General features: G+C 40.8%; 2 protein-coding genes across 2 annotated transcripts in view; one reads left to right on the forward strand and one right to left on the reverse strand.

Moving 5' to 3' along the window:
- Nucleotides 1-4,945: 4,945 nt before the first annotated feature.
- ZDHHC17 (zinc finger DHHC-type palmitoyltransferase 17) overlaps nt 4,946-27,308 on the reverse strand; it is a 117,701-nt gene continuing 95,338 nt past the window's right edge. The window contains exon 17 of the mRNA XM_063075666.1: nt 4,946-5,041. Within this exon, the coding sequence (XP_062931736.1) occupies nt 4,987-5,041 (55 nt within the window). The 3' untranslated portion in view covers nt 4,946-4,986. The remainder of the gene's footprint in view (nt 5,042-27,308) is intronic.
- CSRP2 (cysteine and glycine rich protein 2) lies at nt 9,858-27,203 on the forward strand. The gene is made up of 6 exons (XM_063075879.1): nt 9,858-9,917; nt 19,982-20,094; nt 23,093-23,261; nt 25,480-25,609; nt 26,282-26,375; nt 26,927-27,203. The coding sequence occupies exons 2-6, from the start codon at nt 19,983-19,985 to the stop codon at nt 27,001-27,003; spliced, it is 582 nt and encodes a 193-aa protein (XP_062931949.1). The 5' UTR covers nt 9,858-9,917; nt 19,982; the 3' UTR covers nt 27,004-27,203.

A 27,308-nucleotide genomic window follows, 5' to 3' on the forward strand; every position in this document is an offset into this window, starting at 1 on the left:
CATGGCAGAACTGTCATAGGAATGTGATCTGTTGTTGACCAAGATATCATTATGTGGAGCATAAAAATGGGCTCACAGTGTGCATACATTTCCCCCCTATTTTTGCATAGCAATGTAACATGATGTGGCAGACACTATACATAGACTCACAACATCCACTCACTCTTTGAACATGGCTTCCTGTACCCCAGGGGCTCATAAGTTAAACCTTTCCATGACTTCCTTGCAGCTCAGTTTCCAATGTAACCTAGTTTCCACCAAGCCCAGATGAATGATACACTGAGCCAGTTTTGGAATGCACCGCAACACAATAAAGGCTAAAATTAGATATCGAAGGAATGCACCTCAATATGATAAAGGCTATGTGTGACAGACCCACAGCTGATATCACACTGAATGGACAAAAGTAGGAGGCTTTTCCTCTAAGGTCTGGAACAAGACAAGGATGCCCACTTTCCCCACTCTTATTCAACATAATACTAGAAGTTCTAGCCAGCACAACAAAGCAAGAAAAAGCAACAAAGGGCATTCAAATTGGAAAGGAGGAAGTCAAACTATCCCTATTTGCAGATGACATGATCCTATACATAGAAAATTCTAAAGACTCCACCAAAAAATTACTAGAACTAATAAACGAATTCAGTATAGTGGAGGACACAAAATCAACACACAAAAATCAGTAGCCTTCATATACACCAATAACACAATAGCCAAAGAAGAAATCAAGAAAGTAATTTTATCCACAATAGCTACCAAAAAAATGAAATACTTAGGAGTAAATTTAACCAAGGAGGTGAAAGACTTCTACAATGAAAACTATAAAACATTGGTGAAAAAATTGAAGAAGACACAACTAAATGGAAGAGATATCCCATGCTCACGGATCTGAAGAATTAACATCACCAAAATGTCCATATTACCCAAAGCAATCTTTACAGTCAACATACTTCCTTTCAAAATACCAATGACATTCTTCACAGAAACAGAAAAAAACAATCTTAAAATTTGTATGGAACCATGAAAGATTCCATATAGCAAAAGCAATCTTGAACAAAAAGAACAAAGTTGGAGGCATCACATTCCCTGGCTTCAAAATATACTATAAAGCTATAGTAACCAAGACAGCATGGTACTGGCATAAAAACAGACAAACTGACCAATGGAATAGAATAAAGAGCCCAGAAACAAACCCATGCACTTGCAGTCAACTGATTTTTAACAACGGTGCCAAAAATTACAATCGGGAAAGGACAGCCTCTTCAACAAATGGTGCTGGGAAAACTAGATATCCATATGCAGAAGATTGAAACTAGACCTCTATCTCTTACCATACACAAAAATCAAGTCAAAATGGATCAAAGACCTGAATTTAAGACAGAAACTATGAAACTACTAGAAGAACACATAGAGGAAATGCTCCATGAAATGTGAGTGGGCAGCATTTTTTTAAGCAAGACTACAAAGGCACAGGCAACTGTAGCAAAAATACATAAATGAGACTACATCAAACTAAAAAGCCTCTGCACAGCAAGGGACACTGTCCTGTCAACGAACTGAAGAGACAACATACGGAATGGAAGAAAGTGTTTGCAAACTACACATCAGACAAAGGGCTAATGTCCAGAATATATAAGGAACTCAGACAACTCAACAGCAAAAAACAAAACAAAACAAAAAAACCCCAATTTAAAAACGGGCAAAGAACCTAAACAGACATTTCTCAAAAGAAGACATACAAATGTTGGACAGGCACATGAAAAAATGCTCAACATCATTAATCATCAGGGTAGTGCAAGTTAAAACCATAATGAAATATCATCTCACTCCAGTTAGAATGGCTCTCCTACATTGCTGGTAGGAGTGCAAGTTGGTACAGTCACTGTGGAAAACAGTATGGAGTTTCCTCAGAGAACTAAAAATAGGTTTAACTTACCACCCAGCTATCCCACTACTGGTATATACCCAAAGGAAAATAAATCAATATTTTAAAAAGACACCTGCACTCCCACATTCATCAAGACACTATTCACAATAGCCAAGAGATGGAATCAATCTAAATGTCCATCTATGGAGGTATAGATAAAAAAAATTGTGGCATATATATATACAATGGAATATTATTTAGCTATTAAACAAAATGATATCCTATCATTTGCAGCATGTATGGAACTGGAAACCATCATGTTAAGTGAAGTAAGTCAGGCACAAAAAGACAAACATCACATGATATCACTCATATGTGGAATCTGAAAAAACAAAGAGAGAGATTCTCATAAAAGTAGAGAATAGAATAATGGTTACCAGAGGTGGGGGGAGGGTCAGGGGGAGAAGAGGGAAAGTAGTGGATTAATGGTTACAAAACTATGCTACCTACCCTAAGTGAAGCATTGTGTGGTATGTGCACATATGGAAACAACATACTGTACCCTACATATATGTATAAGTAAATGTTGAAATATTTTGAATTAAAAAAATAACCATATACAAATAAGACTATATATATATGATATCATATAATTGCTATTAGTAGAATCATAGAATTTTAGAGCTTAATAGGACCTGTGTGATCAGTTAGATTTAGGAAAATAAGCTCAAAGAAGTTAAGTAACTCACCCAAGTTTCCACGGATTGATAGTGGTGGAGGCAAAACCACATGCAGGTCTCCTCCTTGCTGCTCTGCATAAGGAATGTATCCCATCCTGATGTCCCAAAGAGGAGGTAGGACAAAATGGCTGCCTGGCTGTGCTCCAAGTTAGACTTTGGTATTTTGTGTTAGCATAATGTAACATGTTCGTCCATCATCAGGCAGGCTTTAGCCCAAGAGGACAGGCAAAGGGTGATGACTTTTTAATGTGTTTGCTTCCTCTCCGCATCCACCTCATCCTCCACCCTCACCTCCCCACAGCAGGGGCCCCATCCCCAGACCTGCTCTCCAGTTGAAGACCAGCTAGGATTCTGCATGGCACCACTACTTGTCTTAGCTTTCATTTCAGTTGGCTGTGGTGTGGAGGTCTCCTCAGCCTGGAAAGGCTTATGTTTTAAATGTCCAGAGCTTTATTCCCAAGGGGCTAGCAACCTTTAGTGTCTTCAAGCAAAGAAACTTTTTTTTCCCTTCCAGTATGACAGGAAAGAATCACTGTTAAGTGATTCTTGGTAGTGCAAAGAGTATGAGTTTGGGATCCAGACTAAAATTAAGTCTCAGTTCAGCCACTTACTAGCTATGTGGCCTTGGACAAGCTTCAATTTCCACACAACCACTTACTAGCTATGTGGCCTTCAGTTTCCATGAGTCTCTTTTCTCTCATATGTAAAATGGAAAGAAAGATAATAACCTTACAAGGCTGTTGTACGGACCAGGAAAAAATGTTCCTACAATGTTTGACCTGCAGGGAACACTTAATACTTATTGTTATTTGGTTAAAATACATGTTTTTGAATTGAAGAACAGCAAATGATGTGCACTTTGGCTTTTCCTCATTTATGATTTTACAGCTCAATTTGTATGAGAAATTGCTCCGAGATAGACCAATGCCCTTTTACAAAGGACCCAGAGGGTTTGGCAAGTCCGTGTCAAATATATGTTTATGTCTCTCTCTATATAATATATTTATATATGTCTCTCTATATATGTACACACACACACATATTTAACCCAGCCATTAACAGGTCAGTGGAGTCTGGTACTGCTGCAGCATTCCAAGTCTTATAATTAAAGAGAATGTAGGGACAAATAAATCAAAAGCTTGAGTCTTTCAGCACATGACATTATTTAAGAATTAGGAATGGGAATTAAGTATTCGCATAATCTTTTTGGAATAGTGTAAGTCAATAATGTTTAAAGTAAAATCTAAGCCAGCACTTCTTATAAAGATATAAATATAGAATTTATACAAGCTATCTTTTTAAAGAAAGCATTAACCATTATTTTATAGTCAACACTTTCCTTATGAGGTGAGAACTACAGAAACATGAGTTTTTATTTTCTTTTTTTTACAAGAAAAGATTCATTTTACAAATGACTTTAATCCCATAAGTGAGGATTACACAAAAACCCTAGAAGGCATATGTTATAAATAAGTGCTTATCAATTATCGCATTGTCTTGTTGCCCAAATATAGTTAACCTTGCTTACATCATTTCCCAGAGAAGTACATACACACGCACCGTTTTAAGTGGAAATTTATGAGGTTTTTCTCTGGAGCTTTGTTTAATGATCAAGATACATGTGGAAATCTCATTAACTACATTTAAAAATAAATATACACCTAAATATTAATTTTTAAATCTTGAATGATTTTTTAGTGAGTCATCTTCTGAATGGAGGAAAAAACCAAAAATTTTTAATAAACCCTATTGCAAATCCTAAAAATTTTTCTTAAAATATGATGGATAAATACACATTTATTTTAATATAATTTTTAGCAAGAATAAAAAATCTATGTAAAATTTAGAAAGTAAATATACACTTTATTTTCCTGGAAGTATCTGGTGTTTCTTTTTCAAGTAAGGTAATAAGATATTATTTAATTCATCCTCTAGTATCCTCTGTTTCTCACATTATAGGTTTTCAGAAGAAGAAATAAGCTTCCTAGTGGTTGTGGCTTTGAGAATTTATTCCCATTTCTCCTCATAATAATATCCAAAACCAGAAGTTAACATGTGTGAAACTTCAGAAGTGTGAAGCTTCTTAGAAGATTCCATTCAGTGCATGTACACGCAATCATATATTTATTCAACATTGTTCAATAACCAAGACGTCAAGTAAAGTGAGCACTGAAAAATGGTAATTGGTGTGGCAATTAGGAATTCTCTGATGACCACAATGAGAGTCGCAGGGTCTCTCAGGAGGTTGCAGTCAAAGTGTCAGCCAGGGCTGGATTCATTTCAAGAGTTGACAGGACTGTGGAATCTCCTTCCAAGCTCATTCATATTTGTTGGCAGAAGGCTTCAGTTCCTCTGGGGCTGCTGGCCAGAGGCCTCTGTTCCTCACCACGTGAGCCGCCATAGGCTGCTTGAGTCTCCTGACATGGCAGCTGGCTTCCTCCAGAGCAAGTGGAGAGAGAGAGAGACAGAGACAGAGACAGAGAGAAGGGTAGGGGTGTAGGCAAAGAGGGTAGGGAGAAAAATGAGGAGGAAGTCAGAATTCCTTTTTTGACTTAGTCCCAGAATCATGTACTTCATTCTATTTTCTAGAAGCAAGTCATTAATCCAGCCCATACTCAAGAGGAGGGGGATGACTTAAATTCCACCTGTTGATGAGAGGAATATCAAAGAGTTTATGGACGTAGTTTTAAGCCACGACAATCAGTTGGAAGTCCTAACTTCAAGTAACAGACAGTCCATCTCAACATGGAGTACACAACAACAGAAACTCATTTGCTCCCATGATGAAAAGATCCTGCAACATCATGAGTTGTTTGTTCAGAGCTCTAGCTCCGTGTCTCTGTCCTTCTCTCTGTGTTGACTCATCCTCTAGCCAGCTCCCTACTAGTTAAAATGGCTGCAACAACTCTACGTCTCCTATAAGTACACAGCACTTTCCAGAAACAAGTGAGCATGGCTGTCTCAGCAACCCAGCAGAGTTCTGAGATTCACTCTGATTGGGCGGCTTAGGTCACATGCTTCCTCCCCATTCCCAATCCAGTGCTCCACCCCTGAACCAGGGCTGCAGAATCACGTGCAAACTCCCAAACAGAAACCTGGGCCTCTGGGGAAAAAAGAATGGATGCTGGAGAGGCAACCACAAATACCCACTACAAGAGTACAAGAGTCAGAGAAGTTTGTCAGCTTTTAAAAATATGGGATAGACAGCATTTTTGTCATCTGAAAGGAAAGGAAGTGTAGAGACAGAAATTGGAAAGTAAGGGTATCACTACAGAATGTCAAATAAAGGAATCAAAAAACCCACGCAGAGTGGATATTGTTGGTAGGGAGTGGGAGAACCTTGCTCCTCGGAGACCAGGGACAGCAGGAACAACCCATCCCCGTAAGTATAACAGTAAGTAAGTACAATCGTGGGAGAAAACATGGGCACTAGAGGCAAAGTGGAGGAAAGCCAAGGAAATGTTGGCCAGTGGCTGTGAATGTAAATGAAGAAGGCGATGTTACCGACTAAAAATAGGGGAGAAAAGTGAAATAGTGCATTTACGGGATTAAGATAATATGGAGAGAATGGGCTGTCTTGGAGGTTAAAGTGGACGGTGTTTTTCATACTAGCAGAACTAGAAAATCTTTGCTATAATAAAAAAGCATAAGCAGAGCTAGAAAAGCTGGAAAGCTTTCATCAAAAAGAACAAATAACACTGTAGTAGAAGATAACAGCACTGAATGAAAATAGTACTTACTAGAAAAAGAGGGTTAGGAAATGGAGGAAATAAGAGTTTATGGCAGGTTTAAAAAAAAGCAATTATGACAAATATCAAGAATACTCTCATCTACCTTTCAAAATTTAAGAATATATAACTTACATTATTCTTTTATCTGTCAGAAAATGCATCACACAGTATTAGGATTATGAGTAATTCTTAATTCCCAGGACTGCTGCTATGCTCTTAGCTAAGAAATAAGGTATAACAGTTGCTTCTTTTTGTATTATTAAGAATATAGATTAGCAAAGTGAGAAATTTTTTCCTTTATTTAATATGTTCTAAAAAATTTGTTTCCACCATAGCCTAGCTGGCTTCTGGGAAGCAACCCTTGCCCTAAAATAACATAAAGAGGCTTTGTGTTTATATTTTCACTCATGTGACTCAGAGTTTTGTTAAGAAAAAGTGGCATGAAATAAAAATAATAAAAATATTTGAAAAATCTAAGCATGGAGCGTAAGGTCATGAAGAAAGGCAACCTTGGTTCAACTTGCCTTAGGACAGTGGCTTTGACAGAGAACTTTGATTCAAAATTGGTTGATGGTCCAGAGAATGAAGGAGTTGTTACAAGTATTATGCGCATTTTGAGTGGGGGAAAAAAAACCCATCAGGCACACTATGTTGCCTTCTGGGGGATTTTAGTAGGAAGGTATTAAGTGTTTTCCAAAGCAATTAAGAGCCCTCAGTAGAAAGAAATTTGTGCGCCTGGGGAAGGGCTAGGGGGAGAATTTGCCCAGATTGAGAGGAATAACCCCTTTTTAATTCCACATTTAACTTTCAATTTTTCATTTTTGCCTAGTATAAGGCTGAATGGGTCAAATGGACTAGGACCGCGTGGAATCAGGATGAGTCTTCAGCAAAGTACTACTTCTATTTTTCTGAACTGGTGGAAAAGGACATCAAGATATCCTTGCTTAACATAACAACCGTCATGTATTGAGTATTTAGCATGTACCATCGCTATGCTTGGCATTTTACATACATCATCTGATTTAATCCTCACAACAATTCTGCAAGATGTGTACTATCCCCTTTTTATAGCCAAAGAAACAGGTGCAAAGCTGTTAAGTACTTAGCCCAAACTCACGGAGCTAGTAGGTGCAGAGCTATATGAGGGCACTTCAAAAAGTTCATGGAAAAATGGAATTAGAAGATAAGACAAGTTTTCGGTGAATCTTCTGAAGACCATTCGTATTAGTCAATTTCTGTTGCTTTTAACAAAATACCTGAAACTGGATAATTTGCAAGAAAATGAAATTTATTTTTTAGTTTCAGAGGCTAGGAAGTCCAAAGTCCAGGGAACAATCTAGTGAGGGTCTTCTTTGATGGTGGCTTTACAGCAACGCAGGGGTCTCACATTACAGAAAATAATGTAACCCTCAACAGTTAGAGTGAGAATTAAGCTTCTAATGGATGGACTTTGAGGAATACAATTCAAGCAATCCACAGACAGCACCCCTATATGTTGAAACCATGCGTTTGATTCCAAAGGCACACTCTTTCTTTTAAACCACTGTCTAAAAAAACTTACAGAATTTATGTTCATAACTGAGAGTCAACAGTTTAAGAAAATGTTTAAAGAAAAGGAAAATAGAATATGTTTTTAAATGTTGATAATTAAATACAAATACAGATTTATTAAAAATCAAATGTTGTGCATCACCCCCAGACTCATTGTGAAATATACGGAGACATATACAAGGCCAGATAGCAAGAAATACTTTTAGGTCAGAAGCAAGCCCAACTTCAAATGATAAGATGTAGCTGTGGAATTTAGGGACAACAGGAGCTTGACAGAAAATAAACAGATCAGGTCAAGGAGGCCCCTTCCACAGAGGCATCGAGAAGAACTCAAGGGAAAGACAGAAAGAAAATGGCTTGCTGAAAACCAGTCCTGCAGTGAAATTCACTGACAGTTTCATTCAGTAGAAACACTACACAAACCTATGCAAGAAAGAATAAGCACTGTAAGCAGCTGAGCTAACGCGAATATAGAATCTGAGGATCAGTATTTTCACGTTGGCCGCAGGAGTCAAGTCACTTATATTAGCTGACATCGTGAAAATATGGATTGCCCATATTTAGAAAAGCTCACTTCCAGATTTTTGCCACAAAATCAGGAGCTGTCAATTGCCACTATGTGTTTTTGTACAGTACTTGGTAGACTGAGAATAAGGCTGCTACGACAATGAGTTTATCCTGGATTAGCCCCAGCATATAAAACAATGATAATATTATAAGCCAGTTCTGCACTTTGGTATGCAGATGCATACCAGAGTAGTGGTTCTCAACTACTGCGCCCTGCCCTCCCCCCAAGATGGCATTTGGCAATGCCCAAGAGAGACATTTCTGATTGTCACAACATGGGGGGAAGGGTGCAACTGGCCTCTACTGAGTGGAGGCATCTTACAATGCACAGGATAGACCCCCACAACGAAGCATTATCAAGCCCAAGATGTCAGTAGTGTAGAGGTTGAGAGGCTCTGGACAAGAAGAAGCTACTTGTGGAGTGAAAGGTAGTTTTGGCCACCGCCTTTTTTGAGCTTCCCACTCCCCAAATATCAAGTCTCAGGGATCATGACTGATGGCAGGAGGCTTAGAGTGTGAACCAGACAGAGAAGACATTGTTTATTTTCCTTTTCATCTAAAACAATCTATCATCCTGTAGCTCAGGATTAGATCCCTTTGGCTGTCACTGGCATTCCAGAGCTTTTCTGACATTCACAAATAGAAGCCCAGGGCCTTTTGGTGCCCGGGGTTTCTGCCTGGGCTTAGGTTTCCTCCCCTGAGCAACGTATGGCGTGCCCTCGCGGTGGGAAAAGCAAAACACTTGGGGAATGAGGCGCTTTCGTAACGTCATTTATTTAGTCTAGATGAGAACAGGAAAGCTGCGGATTCCCAGAAGCTGGAAATCGGGCCAGAGAACATTTATACACCAGGGAAGTTAACCACGTTGAGTTTACTTATAAGGCTACGGCGAGGCGGAGGGCGGCGGGAAGCCCCGTGTGGCCGACGTTCTCACTGCGGGAGCCCCTCCGACCTCGGACTGTTCCCTCCTGAAGAAGGGGAATCGGTGCCCAGGGGTGAAGGTCCGTCGCAGAGTGGCGGGGGCTGTGTCTCGACGGGATCGTCCCAGTGCCCGCCTTCACTGATGGATAAGGAAGTCCCCTTTTCCAAGTCCTAATGGCTTCTGGAAGCTGCCGGGTCTCGTTGGGAGGGAGGGGTAAGGCCAGCAGGATTGGTCCCGAGACGTGGGAAGATGCCGGGCGGTAAGCGGGAGGAAAGGCGGGACTCCTGCCTTTTGTCCCCTGGTCCCCAGCCCGGAGCCGAGCCGCACCAGCCCTCCCGCCAGCCGCCCCAGCTGCCCAGGCGGCTCCGGGAATCCGCTGGGCGGGGCGTGGGGCGGAGAGGGGGCGGGGCGGAGACAGGACACGCCCGCCGGGAGTCTCTAAAAGGCGTCGGCGCGCTCTTTGCCGCGGCTCCTGGACTCTGCGCCCTCCGCCCGGTTCAAGCTCATCTGCGCCTGCGGTGCGTGCTCCGCCGCCGACTCGAGTGAGTAGAGGATGGGGGCGTCTCCGCCACTCAGCCTACTCCACCCCAGGGCAGGGGGGTTCCCACCGCCTCCCGGGGTGCTGAGGCCGCCCTGCCTGCAACCTTCCCCGCCACCCCCGTCTCTTCCGACTTGCCCATCCCGGTCCCCGTTATGCCCCCAGCTATACTTCTACCCTCGTGCCCGTTTTCCCAAACACGCCCACTTCCCCATCCCCCCAAACACCTGCCTCGTTCCCCGCGGCCACCCAGATCCTGCCCTCGGAATCCTGGCTGCGGGCAGGTAAATAATTGTGCGTGACCTTTTAATTTCTCAGTAGCCTCTGGGGCGAGGCGGGTCTTGCTGCCAGTCCGCCTTTTAGGAGTCTTGAGCCCCACCTTTCATCGGTCGATTCACTCCCTCTCCTGGGGAAGGGGTCCGAATCTTGGGGGTCTCCTTCGCCCCGAGTGTGAGGCGCGCTGACGGCGACCTTCCCAGGTCTGATTTGGTGCCCTGGGGGTGAGGTGGGGGCTTCTACGGTCCGCCGAGCCCGTAGTCCTTCCTCTGCTGCCGTAGAGTTCCTGGCATGCCCATTGTTTGGTGGTCTCTGCCCACCAAGCGCCGAACCTTCAGTGTTGAACAAGCAGCGGAACGTCAGCCGATCACTCCTAGCTTTTTCTGGAACTTTCTACCGTTCAGGTACAAAGAGGGATGCAAGAATGCTTGGTTGTGAAATTCTGTCACAGGTCCTGAAAATCACATTCTGGGTTCCAGAGCTGGATTCAAGAGCTCCACGTAGTCACCCCACAGGGACTGGGGAGAGCTTGCTAAACCGGCGGATCCACCACCCGCTCCTAAGCCACGACGTTTGTTGAAAGATATTTGTTTACCCAAAATGTTTAACCTGTTTTATTTGCAGTCTGCAGACCAAGCACATTTTCACTTTGTAATACAGAAAATCTTTTTATTTGGGGTAGTAATTTTTTAACTCAGACAGTGAACATAGTCTCTTTAGTTCTTATCTGACTAACCTGTTTTAAAGCTCTGCTTATAAAATGCCAGGAATTCAAATGGGACAACCCACAAAGTTGGCTATATTTTGACTTAAATTTTTCAGGAAAGAGTTGGATGATAGATTTTAAGGGGGAGAATCTCACATAATTTCAAAATTCCAGACCAAACTATAAACAATTTTATGAAGTACCCCCACTACCTCCTGGGTCATCTCTGTCACGCTGATTGCTACTGATAGATACTTTTGTCGATATTTCTCAGGGTTCTTTCTCCTTTCAGTCTAGTCTCCTTTGCTCTTTCAGAGCCATGTTACCTTAGAGGCAGGATCTACATCCCATGAATTTTTGAAACTCACAATGATTGCTTGGGTGGCTTCAACATGGTTGGACCAGAGCCAATATTGGTTAATTGAATGAAGAAAGGAGCGAATAAGATTGCAGTTGTGGGGAACAAAGAGTTAATTTGACTCAAACAATAGGTATTTGTTAGCAGATTTGATCTAAAGTTTCTATCATAAATTTTTAATGGGTTCCTCCAAATGTATACAACAAATATCGATTGATAGTGGTGTATACTAAGTAATGTGCTGAAAGCAGTACTGATTGGAGGCCTGTCTTGATGAAATTGTAAAATCACTTGGATTTTGAGGAAATTGTATTTTATCCTACAACAGCAAGAATGTTGGTATAGATTAGAGGGGGCAGCAATAAATGAGGAGCTTTAAAAGCCTGGGTCCAGACTCAACTCTGCCACTAAATAGCTATGGAGATCTGGATCTCTAATTTTTCTTTTCTGTCAAAAATGAGATTAATCAAATGAGTGAGGGAGAGGGAACCCCCTGTGGGAGAGGTCGCATGGCAGAAAGGGCAGGACTGAAGCCAATCAGGCCCAAATTCATATCCCAGCTCCAGCACCCATTTGATGCCCTTGGGCAAGTTAACTTTACTCTCTGGCCTCAGTTACTTCATCCTGTAAAATGGGTACAATAGCATATACCTTGCAGGGTTGTCCTAAGGTACGTTGATGCTCGTACAAAGCCCAGCCTAGCCTGGGAGAGGTTCCTTGGAGTTAGGCAACATTCCACACTTCATTGAATATACGGGGGAAATGGCTTTTGGTGAAAGTCTCTTTCCTCCAGGAGAGGGCTGACTTGGATTTGAACAGTATCCCCTAGGCCTTGACTGGCAGCCAGCTTTCTTCCCTTTGCAGATATTCACAGGTTTCCTCAAGGCACCGTATCATTTCCTGGGCTGGTATTTGCATGGCATCCTTTGGGTTCTTTGGATGAGAATTTCCAGACTTCCTTGGGGCCTTGATTACCCTAGGTGGGGATTTCTATCTGTTTTTGTGTCATGGATCTCTTTGCCAGTCACTTGAAGCCTCTTTACCCCTTCTCAATGTGTTTTTAAGTGCATAAAATAAAGTACATGGTACTGAGTTCACCAGCCCTCGGAATTTAAAGGAATCTGTGGACCCTAATGTTAAGAATCCTGACTTAGGGGAGTGTTTCTCAATCTGGATTGTGGAAGAGCCAGGCAGTTTCTGATTGTTAAAAAATTTTTATTGTTGTAAATCATAGAGGAAAACCAATAGAAATGTATTGTAAATTATTTGCAAAGGATATCACATCCCTTGCTTTTTTGTTTACAGTGTCATTGTGCCAACAGTACTGCTAATTGTCTTTGAATAATAAGAAAAGGACAGACACCATGTAATACATTAGGGTCAAATGACTTCCCAGTTCACTATAGGAAAAGTTTCATGGTGGTTTCACAGTACTTCCAAAAGAGAATAATGAAGAGAGAATTGAATCCTCATCCAGCACACAGCAGTACAGGAAATAAACTTAAAAAGAACCTTTGCCATAGCTATAGAGGTCAGTATTATATTTGTGTTGCTAGCAGTGGTTTAGTTTTAGCAAAACACCCGTTAAATAAAATTGAATTTGGATTTCATTGGTTATCATTTTTAAGTTGGTAATTTTGTTTTGGTTTTGTAGTTATGAGTCACTATCTCTATGCCTGTTTCCCCACCCAGAAAATGGGAATAATGATAATGCCTACCTTAGTTGTTATGAGGAAATAATTTAATATAAGTAAACTACTTAACATAAGTAAAGCATATAGTAAGCTTTATAGAAGTATTTGTAATTGTTACCACCTGTCTTGTGGCAGACACTGTTCTAATTGTTTTGCATATATTGTTTAACCTCAGAACTGCCTTATGATAGAAATAAGCATTATCTTCATTTTTAAAATAAGAAAACTAGCAGATCAAATAACCAACCTATGTTCATTTGTCAAATTTATAGTAGACTTGGCATATAAATCTCGGTTTGCATGTAGAAAATCATAGAAATGCTACATTGTTGGAGTAATTAAATATCTTGTAGTTTGCACAGATTGTGTGTTGCTATGGCAGATGTTGGGGGTCAGGGTTGCCAAGCTTATAGCATAGTTGCATTTTAATTACAATATGTGATTTGTCATCCAGGTCTATGTTGAGGACTTTGTTGTACTCCAAGTTGAAGATATAAGTGGAAATAGAATATAGAATTAGTCAGAATTGTGAGGTTGAAGTAAATACAGGAAAGTTTACCTGATGGAAGGTTTCCCTCTATAGTGAGATTAGACTTAGCAGAGTGTAGTGGTAGAGAGCTTTTTGGTTGAAAGTAGCAGTTGGGTCTGAGATTGGTATGTAGAGGCCACTTACGGCTAGTTGGATGGATGAGGACTGGGTAGAGAGGAAGGTGTTCCTGTGCATGTAGTTTAGTAACTCAAGGACTGATAATTCTCAGGTGATTGGAATGGTCTAAACCCTTAATGTTCTTTGCAGAAAATCACATATGGGAGTTTTGGGGATGGCTGTGGTTCTGAAGTCAAAACATGACACTGTGGTTGCTTGTTTGGAGTTGAGTGACCTCAGCAAGTTACCTAATGATTGAACATGGTGGCATATTCAGGCCCAGTGCTCCTGAAGGGAAAGGAAACCAACATTTGTGGAGTACTGGCTCTTTGCCAGGTACTTTACAAACTCATTACATCTCATTAAATCTTCACAACCACCCATGAGATAGTTCTCATGCATTTCCAAATTACAGCTAAGGAAGTTGAGGTCAAAGGTTAAGGTACTGGCTAAGATCACAGAGCTGTTAACTGGCTTTCCAAGTTATGTCTGTCTGATCTTAAGCTCCACACTCTTGCTGTTATATCAGGAATATCGAGGAGGTGCCATTTGTACTGCAGTTTCCATGACAGACATTATTAATCACAATAATCTTTAATGTGGAACCTGGACTGAACTTTGCAATCTTTCTCAACATAGTTCCAGGAATCCACTATGAATGGATCAGCAAAATGAAACCATTTTGCCATGCCTGTAAAAATAAACCATCCATGTGCTTCTGTGTCATTGGTTATATTGCATTGCCATTATTTATTTACATATTTTTACTACTAAAGTAGAACTCCTTAAGAAACATGCACCCTTCCTTATACCCCTTTTATCCTTAGTTCCTAACCCAGTATATCACTTATACAATGTTGTTGAATTAATACATTTATATGAGAGCTTCATAAAAAGTAAAGCATTGTGCAGTGCTTATAAGCTGCCCTTACCCTAGAAGAATACTTGAGATACAGAAATGAAATCAGGAGTTAGCTGGATGAGGGAGGGAGGTAAGTCATTTGCCTTGATGGGGAGGGATTAGGGGCAAATTGAAGGAATGGATATGTGATATGGATTAGGGGAAGATGAGTGTTGGTAACAAAGTTTGTACATTATTAAGTACTGATGATAGGTGCTATTGTTTATTGAGTGCCCACTATGCATTATCTCATCAAATTCTGTGAGCAACTCTATAAAGAAGGTACTGTTATCCTAATTTTACCATTTTACAGGGGAGGGAAATGACACTGCGTTGGCTCCAAAACCCATGCTCTTAATTCACCCTTATGCTGAGCTGTCTTAAAGGCTATGTTGAGGATTTGGCTTCAGTAGGAGAAGCCAAATGAAACAGGTAGCCAATCACTAAGACATGAAACATTCTTCCTTGGTTCAGTGGTATCCACTTAGGTAAGGGAAGTAGACTAAGCAGGTAGTTTGGATAGCAGAAGAAAATTAGAACAGGCATTGAATAAAGCTTAGTTTCCAACTAACTACAGCTCTCAAATTCTGGCCTTGCTAAAACTCGTAATTGGGGATGGTGCTACTTACATTCTTCTTACATTCTTTAACAAGTGATTACTCTATGTGGCTAAAGTGAGACTGGTGTATAATAAATTCTCCCTTTTTGGTAAATCAGATTATAGACAGGTTCTAGTATTATAATAACAAAGCCCTGTATGTAGGAATAAAATGTCAAAACCTTTGGAAGCATTTAGAATCTGGGTTTATAGACAGACTCACTCCAAACTTTTAGTATCAGAGCAGATAACTTAAACTGTAAGTGGTGACATGTAGACTTGAAATTCATGGATTCAAGTCACTCAGATTCTAAAGACAGTAAATGCAGCACTGGTGGTGGGAGAGTGATCCATGTGGTCATTTTGCAGCTCTTGGTTGGTTTTATCCAGAGAGTGAGGTAACTTCACCACAAGATGACTCAAATTTAGACTATAGTAATTTTCCTGTAGGGGTGAGTCTTTTGAATGTTAGGTGGTGTCCTAGACTGGGGAGAAGCAGCAAGGAGAAATTACCCTAGGTGTTCAGATGTAAACCAGGCTTTTTATTCTAATACAGTGGATAAATCCTAGTGCTAGAACTCTTTCAGACACTGAAAACCAAAGAACAAGACTAAGAAATGGAGAATCAGCCTGTGCTTGGCCTGTTTTATGACATGTGTGTAAAGTGGGATTTTATTTCTGCTCTTGCCATTCTGTAAATTAATGCATAAGATTTGGGAAAGGCATGTGGCCCAGATTGCTCAGTGCAAATCCAGTTTGCTGTGATTAATGGCAGCTGTTGTGTAGTAGTGCAGCCAAAGGCTTGTAGGAAAAGTGAAGCCTTGCATTTTTTTTTAATATGCAAAGTAATGCCAACAGTGACAGAAATGGAAGATCATCACACTTCCTCCTGCCAAATTCAGGAAATGTCCATAAGGGGTTCAGCCTAAAACCCTGAATTACATAAAGAAAGGGAAGATATTACTTCCTTTTAAAAAAATCCAGGCTGCTTTTCAATGGCATGGAAGAAAACAACATGAAGGGATTAATTAGGTTTTTAAAATGGATTTTTAAATGTTATCCAAAGACAGCCTAGTCTAATTTTGGTATTGATAGAAATCTGGCTCATTATTGGTGATTGCTCCAAAGTAAATGTGTGAAAGGGAAAGATACCAGGTTGATATTAAACAACTCATTCTGTAATATGAGAAATGCCTCAATAATAGAAATGTCTCAACAATAATAAAGTATTTTAAGAGCCAGCCGATACTTGGATCCAGAGCAAGTAACTGTGGTATCATTACCTACAGGCCTGGATTTGGCCTCTGGTTTCCTGAGAGAATCATGAGAGAACTTCCAGCAGATGTCTGTTGCATCCATGAGCATTCCAGAACACAGGTAACTTTGGAGGCAGGTGATATTTTTAGTCAGTATTACCAATTGCACTCCAAACTCAAGCCAGTGCAGGCTGCTGGAGCCAAGGCTTTGTGTCTTAGGTTTTGCAGTTAGGCTCAAGTTTCATTCCGCATTTAAACAATGGAGCACCTGTCTCCAGGGAAGGGAATAAAGAATTTCTGCAACTACAAAATGGAAGCTTGCAAATACGTTCAGTTGTTGCAAGATGTTAATCCGGTGTGGATGCATTCCCAGTAAGCCTGGTAACATTTGTGGACCCTTGGAATTACTTTGTTCCTGTCTGGATGAGAGAAGTAGGCTTTTTGCAAAATGAGACCAACAGTTTAATGGGTAACTAGTCATATCAGTCAGGTCTCTTTGGTGTGTTGTTGTTGCCTGTTGTTTGTGTTGTTGTAATTTGTTTGTTTCAAGGAACAGGAGTTCCAATTCCAGATGGCTTAAAAAGAAAACTTACTGGTTCACATAGTGAGGAGTGCAGGATAAGATGAGGCATAGCTGAATCCAGGGGCTCAAAACATCAAAACCATCTGTTTTCCTCTGTGCTGGTTCTAGAAGTGGCTAGACAGCTGCTAGCACCTCCATGCCTATATACACACAGTTCTAAACCAAAGCCCTGGGTTTAACTTTCTTTGAACTGGATTGGGTCATGTGCCCACTCCTAAACCAATACTGTGGCCAGAAGGGAGAATGCAGTGGTCTGATTGGCCATGACTGAATCACATGCCCACTCCTGGAGTTGGTGGTTGCTATGGTTTGAATGTTTTTGTTCCTCCAACTCATGTTGAAACTTAATCCCCAGTGCAACAGCTTTGGGAGTTAGGGCCTAATGGGAGGAGTTTAGGTCGTGAGGGCTCCACCCTCATGAATAGATTAATGCCACTATAAGAAGGCCTTATGGGACTGGGTTTGCTCTCTTCTGCCATAAGAGGACACAGTGTTCCTCCCCTCTGGAGGATGCAGCATTTAAGGCACCACTTTGGAAGCAGAGACTGGGCCCTCACCAGACACAGAACCTGCTGGTGCCTTGATCTTGGACTTCCCGGCCTCCACAACTGTGAGAAATACATTTCTGCATTTTATAAATTACTCAGTCTCGGGTATTCTGCTACAGCAGCACAAAATGGACAGGGATAACATGTCCCAAGTAAGTTAAAACCCGATGGGGTAAACAACATTAGATCTTCAAGCTTGAGAATAATTTCCTTTGACCCCAGTGTCCCACTGTCTGGACACACTGGGATGGGGGTTGGACCCTCAAAACTTCTGGCAGCCCCACGGCTTTGCTGTGTGTTGCCCACATTGCTCTTTGGTTGGGGGTTGGGGTAGGGTGCTTGGTGCCTGTGGCTCTCCCAGGCTGGCTTTTCATGCTGGCAGCTATACAGTTATGGGTTTTGGGGTGACCCCACCCCCACAGCTCCAATAAGCATTGCCCTATGGGGCTTCCTGCAGTAAGTCTCTGTCTGGACCCTGAGGCTCTCTGAGGCATCCTTTGAAATGTAGGTGGAGGAAGCCATGCATTCACAGCTTGTGTACTCTGTGTGCCTGCAGAATTAGTACCACATGGATACCGCCAAGGCTCACCACTTGCACCTTCCAGAGCAGTGGCCTGAGCCATACCTGGGCCCACCTGTACTACACATGTGGTGGCCATGGATCACTGCACTGGAATGCAGGGAGCAGAGACCTGACGTGGTCCTGGACAGCAAGCCCTGAGGTCCCATGGATGCCCTGGGCCCGTCTTTCAAAACCCATCTGCTCTTGAGGCCCTGGCACTCTGGGCTACAGTCAAAACCAGTGCTTTCCAAACTATCTGTGGTAAAGGACTATTATTTCTGTATTAATTTCCAAGTTCAGATTGATACTCTTCTGTTCAATAAGATAAGTTCATTGATCATGCTCTTGGTTGTTGTGGCATAAAATTATATAAAAGTTTCTAAATGCTTCCCTGAATTGTGTCTCAAATTGGTAACAAGAACGATGGACTGTCACCAGGAGACTGCATTTCAATAAATACTTCTCTAAACCACATAGGTGGTAGCTGCCCTGGAAGACAATCTGTGAAAGGTATTACCAGAAGAGGGGCAAGAGAATACTGTGTCAGAAAGATGCCCACCACAGTGACTCAATTTATAAATCTTTTTCTTGGAAAGGCTTTATCTTGTAGTTAAGGAAACTGTTTTGTTCTGGATTGTCTTAAGGAGTAGGATGGGAATTCACTGCCCCTCTTTATTTTAGGGGTTGGAGGTTCTTCAATCTTTTCTGCTTAGCAGCACTCCTTTTCCCTTCTTTTCCTAACCAGATTTAGGTTAGTTAAGGAGATCTCAGCTTTCTTAACGAGCTTTCGCCTAGAGAAGCAAGCAGCTCATCCGAGGAGACTTAACAGGCAAGGGCTGCAAATATCACTTACAGAAGGGAAGTCTGAAAAGGATGGTGGGGAAAAAGGAGTTATTTTACTTTGTTTTTAGATACTGCTCAGGGCAGGGCAGACATAGCATGCTTTCTTAGCAGGACAGCTTTCTGTACTGGCCAGGGCACTTGAGGATGTTGGTCACTCAGAACTAGGCATTTTAAACTGTGTCTGGCTAGACCAATTTGTTCAGAAGGGAGATGCAGAAAATGTTGGCCTATATCATAGTATGATAGCCTAGGATTTAAACTTGCAGCTCGACCATCACATCAGGCCATGCTATTCAGGGGTTATTCTGAACAACTGTACTCAGCAAACAATTCACATTGCTGGAAAGGGAACTTGGTTGCATATTCTGTATGGCCCGACAGACCTGTCAGAAGGAAAACCAAGTGCTAGCTGGACTGGTGGACCTTGGGATTAGTGAAGCGTAAAAACTTAAACCATAGCCATCTGGATGGGTGTTTGTTGTGGTTACGGCAAAGTTCCATGCATGCAGTTGTACTAGCCACAGACAAAACTATTTGTGCTATAATCGTGCATAACTTTAGCAGACTAATACAAAACTTGTTCTTGCAGGGCAACACACTTTCTTCTTCCCTAGAAAGCGTGTCATAGCTTGTGGATGTTAAATGTGAGGAATTTAGTGTTACAATGACTTAAACATGTAATAAAAACCTCCACCCAAGTGTAAGGTCTTCAGCTGGGTTTTTAAAAAATGTTCATTAAAGACTGGGGGAGTGGGGCAATTTTTGCGTTTCCCCTCCCCACACTTCCTTCTTAACTCCTGTGGATTTAGTGGCATAGTTTGTTTCATGTCTGGTGACCTCTACTGTTCTAATGAATGCAGGTCCTTTGTCTTCTAGAAAAAAAAGAACATGTGCACAACATGCCAGAGTTTCCAAATGAAAGGACTGTAATTTAGGAAAAGAGAGGTTATTTTGGAATAACGCAGGCCTTTGAAAGATGTGGTTAGAGTGGTTCATAAAGAAAGAAAAGCTGCAGCTGTCTCCTGGGTTTAAACAGCCCTCAAGGGAGCGTGTAAGACAAGCCTGGGGGACTTCTGATGAATGCTTTATCCCTTCAGAATGCCTGTCTGGGGAGGTGGAAACAAGTGCGGGGCCTGCGGGAGGACCGTGTACCACGCGGAGGAGGTGCAGTGTGACGGCAGGAGCTTCCACCGCTGCTGCTTCCTGTGCAGTGAGTACCTCCCTGGGCTCGGCCTCCTGTGGATTTATGTGTAGAAAGCTTCAGTTTACCTACTGAAGGAAAAATCTGTGGGTTTGCTAGCAAAGATGATTGGAGAAGCACAAGGAGTGCTTCTTTCCTGTTTGTGTTCATAGACATTGTGAGTGCTGAGCCCAGCAGCAAGGACAGAAGGAATGGCCCAAGACTCGACCTTCCTCTGTGTCCCCATCACTCTCGGCCTCTCTTTTGTCCTTTACTTTGTTACCACCCCCGTTCCCCCTGCTACACTGAGAGCTCAGTGCCATTCATGCAGTCTGGCACTAGCACGATTGCCGGCACGCTGTAAGGGCCTGGCTCGGGTTTTTGAATAAATGAATTACTCCTCATCCACCCCAGCTCTCTTTTTTTGGCTAGGCTCCTTCTCTTTGAAATGTTCTTGCTTACTACCACATTGATTAAAATTCACATTTCTAGAAGCTCAATTTCTATAGGAGCTCAGATTCTGTCTTCTCTTGTAGTGAATGTTCACTATTATTCTGGTTATTGATATTCTAAGTTTGAGGGAAGGGAACATAGGATATGAAAATCCTATAGAAGCATATTGGGAATTACTGTTGTTTACAGATAGAAAATGATCAGTGTTTGGTGTACACAGGAAGTAGGACATAAAATGACACATGCCTATGTGCTCTAAGGATGGTAAATAGCTCATAATGAGAGGAACACAAGAGAGAAACCCCCTCCTGCAAATTGCCTCTAATGAAAACTAAGTCCTCAGTTTTAAAATGGTAGAGTAGTAGCTTAAGAAAGCTCTCCATTAATCATCTTTTTGTTTCAAATGACAGAATTTTCTAAAATGAAGGATTCGTTACATCAGAGGAACTCACCCACACATGCAGATATGTGCCTTATCTATATAGTATTGTACAGGGAAAATTACTGTAAGAAACCATATGTTAAAAATAAATTTGGTTACATTAAGAAATAATCTTCAGGGCTGAGCCCGTGGTGCACTCGGGAGAGTGCAGCGCTGGGAGCGCGGCGACGCTCCCGCTGCGGGTTCGGATCCTATATGAGGATGGCCGGTGCACTCACTGGCTGGGTGCCGGTCATGAAAAGGACAAAAACTAAAATAAAATAAAATAATCTTAAGAAAAACTTGCCTTAAAATTGAATTGCCCTGTTCCCTCTAGGAGCTAGCTAGCATTCAAGGTGTGTGAACTTCTCTGCAGAGAGCTACAGACAGACAACAGAAAGTTTCAGTTACAAAAAATGAACGTTTGCTATGTACATCTCCATAATAGCTACTGTTTCTCATAAGATTTGGTTTAAACATTTCTCGTTTTAGAAGTTACTGACTTTTTTGGGCCAGCCCACGGCTCACCTGGGAGAGCGTGGTGCTGACAACAACAAGTCAAGGATTAAGATCCCCTTACCCGGTCATCTTTAAAAAAAAAAAAGTTACTGATTTTTTTTTTAAGAAATCTATTCCTCAGCAGGTTTATAACCAAGAAAGTATGGAGACAAAGAGAAAATGCAAATACCCTAGAAATTGTTCTCAGTTTCATCTGTCTAGGTTAAGCCATGATGTCTAGACCATAATAAAGTCAGTGTTTATTAAATGTCAAGTTCCTTACTGGTCATTTTTACTGCTCCTTCCTAATATTTGTTTCTGCTGACTAAAGCCTTTTAAGGAAATAATTCAGAGTAGTTTGCAGATCAGTGAGAATTTTACTGCAGAGAATAGGGATGAGGGACTGGGGAAAAGGGATTTTATATACATTGTATTTTATATAAATTTTATGAAGTAAAATTTTCATATATTTAAGCTTGCTTTGATTAATACAGGTTTTTAAAAAGTTTTTACATTTATTCTGTTTGTTAAGGGTATTTGTCCTTCAAGAGTGTATGGTTTTAGGTTAACTATATCTTTAAACAAATGTACTTCAGTACTTCAGCATAAACAGGTTCCAGAATAGATGTATTTTTTCTACAGAGAAGACTTTAGTCTAAGATAACAGAAACTTCATAATTTATTTTAAACCAGCCAGCTAGTTGTCTTTCCCTTCCCCCTTTCTTCTATCCTTCCTTTTGTTTTCCTTCCCTCCCTCCTCCTTTTTCTTTTTTCCATCTCTAAGGACAGGGGGTAGGGGAGGGAAGGATTCCTTTTTCCACTAATCTTTGATTTCCAGCTGCTCGATTGTGCTACCAGTGAGTTCCCTCACAATTTACTTTTTTCTCAAGCTAATTGAAGTTTTAGAAAGTGAAATAATGTCTGGATAAAACATGATGACATTTGGCAGTTTTATGAAGTGGTATACGTGGAAATGTCTCGTGGCAAGAAATCCATCAATAAAGAATGTATTCTCCTTTGGGACAGAAGGTGAAACACATGCAGACTTGAAGCCACTTGACGGTTTTCAAGCATACTTACCACTGCTGGAGAAGCTGGTGGGGAAATGAAAGAATAATACTTCCTCCCATTCTAGACTAGTGATAACTAAAGTTCTGGATTTAAAACCTCTTTTATCCCGGGGGTTGCTTTTTGGAGAGGAGTGGCTACAGAGGCAACTCTCCCAAGGCACGCAGCCACCCTCCTGTTCTTTGTTAGGTTGTCATGAAGAGGCTGAAAAGATTAAGAGTGTTGAAGGGTGGGAGCAAGGAAAGGTCAGTTTTATTCCTTTTGTTCATGTAATTATAGCCATCTCTGAAACTTCTCTCCCTCTTGCCAGAGGGGCAAATTATATTGAAAAGTTTGAGGCTTCTGGATGTTAAAATTCTGATACATTTCTAAAGCAACCATCATACCCATGGAGAAAGGCAAATAATCCTCAAATGTAGCTGACCAGTCCAGATGCTGTCTCATGGCTTTTGGGAAACCCCAGGATAAAGTAAGAATGTGAGAGTGCCTCTGCCTTTACCATTTGTACACCATGTGTCTATGCCACCATTGCTCTAAGGAAAAAGGCATCTTTGGAACATGTTTAAAGTTTAACTTTTTCCCCCTCAGTGATTTGTAGGAAAAATTTAGATAGCACAACAGTGGCAATTCACGATGAAGAGATCTACTGTAAATCCTGCTATGGAAAGAAGTATGGGCCAAAAGGCTATGGGTATGGCCAGGGCGCTGGCACGCTCAACATGGACCGAGGCGAGAGGCTGGGCATCAAGCCAGAGAGGTGAGATAGGACAATGTTTTTAACCTTCAGAAATGAGTTATAACAGTTAATGTTGTTTGGTGAACCTGGGAGTTTCCAGATTTTTACCTTCAACTAAGCAAACAATGCGACTCAGATTTTCTGATGTAAACTAGTGACTATTCTTTAAATTCTAAATACTGAGTTTTGGACTCTTAAAAAGTTCTTATTAATTATTCCAGTGATTATCTAGTCCCAATTGTGTAGCATTCCACAAGGAGTCATGTTCTCAAAAGCAAGTGATTTAAATTTATTTCCATTTCACCACTTTGGAGACCAGATATCATAAAATTAAATGATAAAGAAATGTGATATCTGATTCATGAGCAGTGTTTCTCATGTGTAATTCAGGAATCAGTGAAAATTCTTGAGTCACTCCATGTAAGAATCTTTCCTCATCAAGAAATTACTTTTTCCCTAACTTAAAAATTGAAATTATTTCCTGTTTTTAAGACTAGTGTTAAAGGCTTCAATACCAAAATATCAAGGTGCTAAATCTGTTAAAGTTCACTTAGTATTTCATATTCAGGCTAAATAACTTCATTTGGAATTTCCTCTTAATTCCTGTTTTTAACCTGTTAATTCCCCCATTTAAGCTTCACATTTTTCACATCCCTTTTATACTGAAGAGGCCAAAATTGGTGCAATACTCCAATAAAGTGGTCTTTGTATTTATGGTGTTTCCTTGGATAAGACCATAAATCGTGCCAGGCACGACAGCAATGTTAGCATATGTTAACTCGTATAATCCTCACAACAATCCTACCAGGTAGGTTTCCTGTGTTACTCAAGAACAAATTGAAACAACTACAATTAAGTAATTTGCCTAAAGTCATACTGTTAATTGTAGAGCCTGGATCTTAACCTAGTTTTAATTCCAAAGCTTATGATCTGAAACATGGTGCATTATGGCTTGGCTGAAATAATATTCTATTGGAGTGCCTATTGTCTGCTGAACATATATCTTCATTCTGTTTAATCCTCACAGTGACTCCAAGGTGCAGATGTTTTTTGTCCCTATTTTATAGATAAGGACACTAAGGGTCAGGTCACACAGACAACGAGGACTTGAACCCATTTCAGTTTGATTCCCAAACCTGTCTCTTTCCACTGTGATGTATGCTACATTAAGGCTCATTTCTCTGTTCTGTAGGTTTTTTTCCACACTCAGTTTCTGGGCCCTGGTGCCTTGTGTGCACAGGTGTAAAAGGGTCATTCATTGCTGCATGTCATCACTCATGGGAGCCCAGCTTACCTTTGTTAAAATTAATTGTACTTGTTCTCTCCTTTTCCAGTTTGTTAAATCCATTCTTGTTTCCAAAGGTTTTATTTCAAACCTTTCAAAACACGTATACCTATAAACCCTCTCTCAACCAAAACCAAATCCATCCATTACCCCAAAAGTAAGTCAATGATTGGGGTGATAGTTTTAAAGTCACAAAGACCAGGAGACCCTCCTCTTTGCGTCCACTTCTCCACCATCTCCAGTGATTGGCAAGCCTTCTCTGCAGGCCTGTCTTTGTATGTGACCTTGCCTGTTCTCCTTCTTGGCCTGGCCACATGCTTCTTATCCTTCAGCACCAGGTGTAGGGACTCCCTTTCCCAAGAAGTCTTTCTTAATGACTCAACACTGTGGTCTGGTGTTGTACATAGTAATCGGCAAGTTTTCTAAAGTATTTTCCCATGAAGAAAATAGTTTATTCACACTTTCCCCTATTCAAGATATATTGGGAAACTAAGTGATCTGTAAAACACTTTCTTAGTTATAGACTCCTTAAGTCAACTAACCTATTTGTATAATTTTTTAACTGCTTAACATTGATTTTTCAGTCTCCTGTGAAGTAAAAGCTAGATATGATTCCAATGGTATTAATATGAATCTGGGGTAAAAACATAATTGCTTAGTGGAGAAGCTAGCACAGGGGATTAAATGAATTGTTTAGATTCAGAGGGGCAGATATCTAAGTTTGGGGCTTTGTCTGTCTTTTTGTAATAATAATGAGCCCATAAATAGGTTAAAGTAGTAACTGGCCTGCACCTGAGATTAATTTCTTTATTCTTTCCCCTATACTGGACTGTAAAGGCCTCCATCCTTAAGACAGTATAGCAGTTAAGTCCTAGGGTTCCACTGTTCCTGCCTTGTGGAGTTATAAGGTCCCTTTGGAAGTCTTGCCTAATTTTTTTTTGCCCTTTCCACAAGTGTTCAACCTCACAGGCCTACAACCAATCCAAACACTTCTAAATTTGCTCAGAAGTACGGAGGTGCTGAGAAGTGTTCCAGATGTGGGGATTCTGTATATGCTGCCGAGAAGATAATTGGAGCTGGAAAGGTAAAGAGCTATTAATAACAGCGAATAACTCGTCTCTACCCCCTCACTCCCCCTAACTCCTCTAAATCCCACTCAGGTGCTGTGTCTTATAAATGCCTTTTAAAAACAAATTTCCATCAGAATTATTAATTTTTTGAACTGGTGCCCTTATTTGACAAATCACTTGCATGTTTAAAAGAAACTTGTTTTCACAGGGGGCGCTCCTGAAGGTTAACTAAAAAGGCCAGACTGTTAAAAACCTGAAATCTACTACGGGTTATTCAGTGTAGAGAAAAAAAAAGCAGTAGGGTCAGAACACCTGATTCTGATAAGGTGTTTGGATTTGGAACTTAACCTGTGGAGTATTGTGTTCTCAACCACAAAAGAGGCAGTCTTTAAAAGGCAAGCAGATTGGGCTTGTGGCAAGGTCTGAGACTGCTCTTAGGGAAATAGCTCTTCCAAGGTACAGCACACAGCCCATGTCTTCTGTGAATGAAGTTTAAATGCAGCCCTTTTGCTGGTGACCAAGAATGTAGACATTGAATGTAGATACCTTTTAGTTGGAGTTTAAATTACAAAAGTCAGGAGCTTGTTTTGGGTTGATCTTCCTGAGCTACTTCTTGCCACACATCTAAATTGTACTGCAGGAAACAGGCCTCTCAAACGAGCTGATAACACAGTTGTCTCTTCTAGCCCTGGCACAAAAACTGTTTCCGATGTGCCAAGTGTGGGAAGAGTCTTGAGTCAACAACTTTGACTGAGAAAGACGGTGAAATCTATTGTAAAGGTAAAATTAATTTCATTTACTGCTGTCCATATAAATATCCCACACTAGCTATTGGTTAATGAAATGTCACCATAAAAAAAGAACAGAAAAATGATCTGAAAATAGTAAAGACAAGGCATGGTGTCACTGGCTATTTGAAAATAAAAGATCCAGAGTTGCTTACAAATGAGAGAACCACAGACAATCTAAAGTTCCTGATCATTTAAAACTCAAACAAAAACAAGTAAAAACACCACACAGTCATCTTTCAACTTCAGGTTTTAAGCAAAGCATACAAGTATGTGAAGGTAATGAATATATGATTTACCTGACCTTTCATGCTTCCAACTCAGTGGAACCATGAGCTGAACACTGTAGAACTAAAATGCCTGGATTTGCCTTCACAGCTTTAGGATAATTACATGGCACATTTTACATCCTAAATTATTTGAACTCTTTGGCATACCAACAGTTTATTTTTTAACTTACGGGGGCTTGTTGTCGCATGGGGTTTTAAGCAATACTAGCAAAGCTTAACGTACTTGCACTAATTCTTCCTTTTCTTTTGTTAGGATGCTATGCAAAGAACTTCGGGCCCAAGGGATTTGGCTATGGCCAAGGAGCAGGAGCCCTTGTTCATGCTCAGTGAAGGTGTAAACCCAGAACTAAGCATCACACACTGAGAATGTCTTCATAATCTAGGCACAGATAATCTTGTAACACTAAACTACTGTGAAACTCTACCAGCATTAAGTACTGTATATTACCCTGTATTTGGATAGGCTGGCTAACTTGTAGGAAAATAGCACTGTATCCTTTTGCTTTATTCACTAGAATTTGCAAGAACCATTTCTTTTACATTTTAAATAAAACTTCAGCTTGATTTGGGTGTTTACTGTCTTTTAATTAGCCTTTTGGAGGAGCTGCTGTGATTTCGGTTAGTGGAAAATCATT

This window comes from Cynocephalus volans, chromosome 12, assembly GCF_027409185.1.
Source record: "Cynocephalus volans isolate mCynVol1 chromosome 12, mCynVol1.pri, whole genome shotgun sequence".
In the NCBI taxonomy this organism is placed as follows: domain Eukaryota; kingdom Metazoa; phylum Chordata; class Mammalia; order Dermoptera; family Cynocephalidae; genus Cynocephalus; species Cynocephalus volans.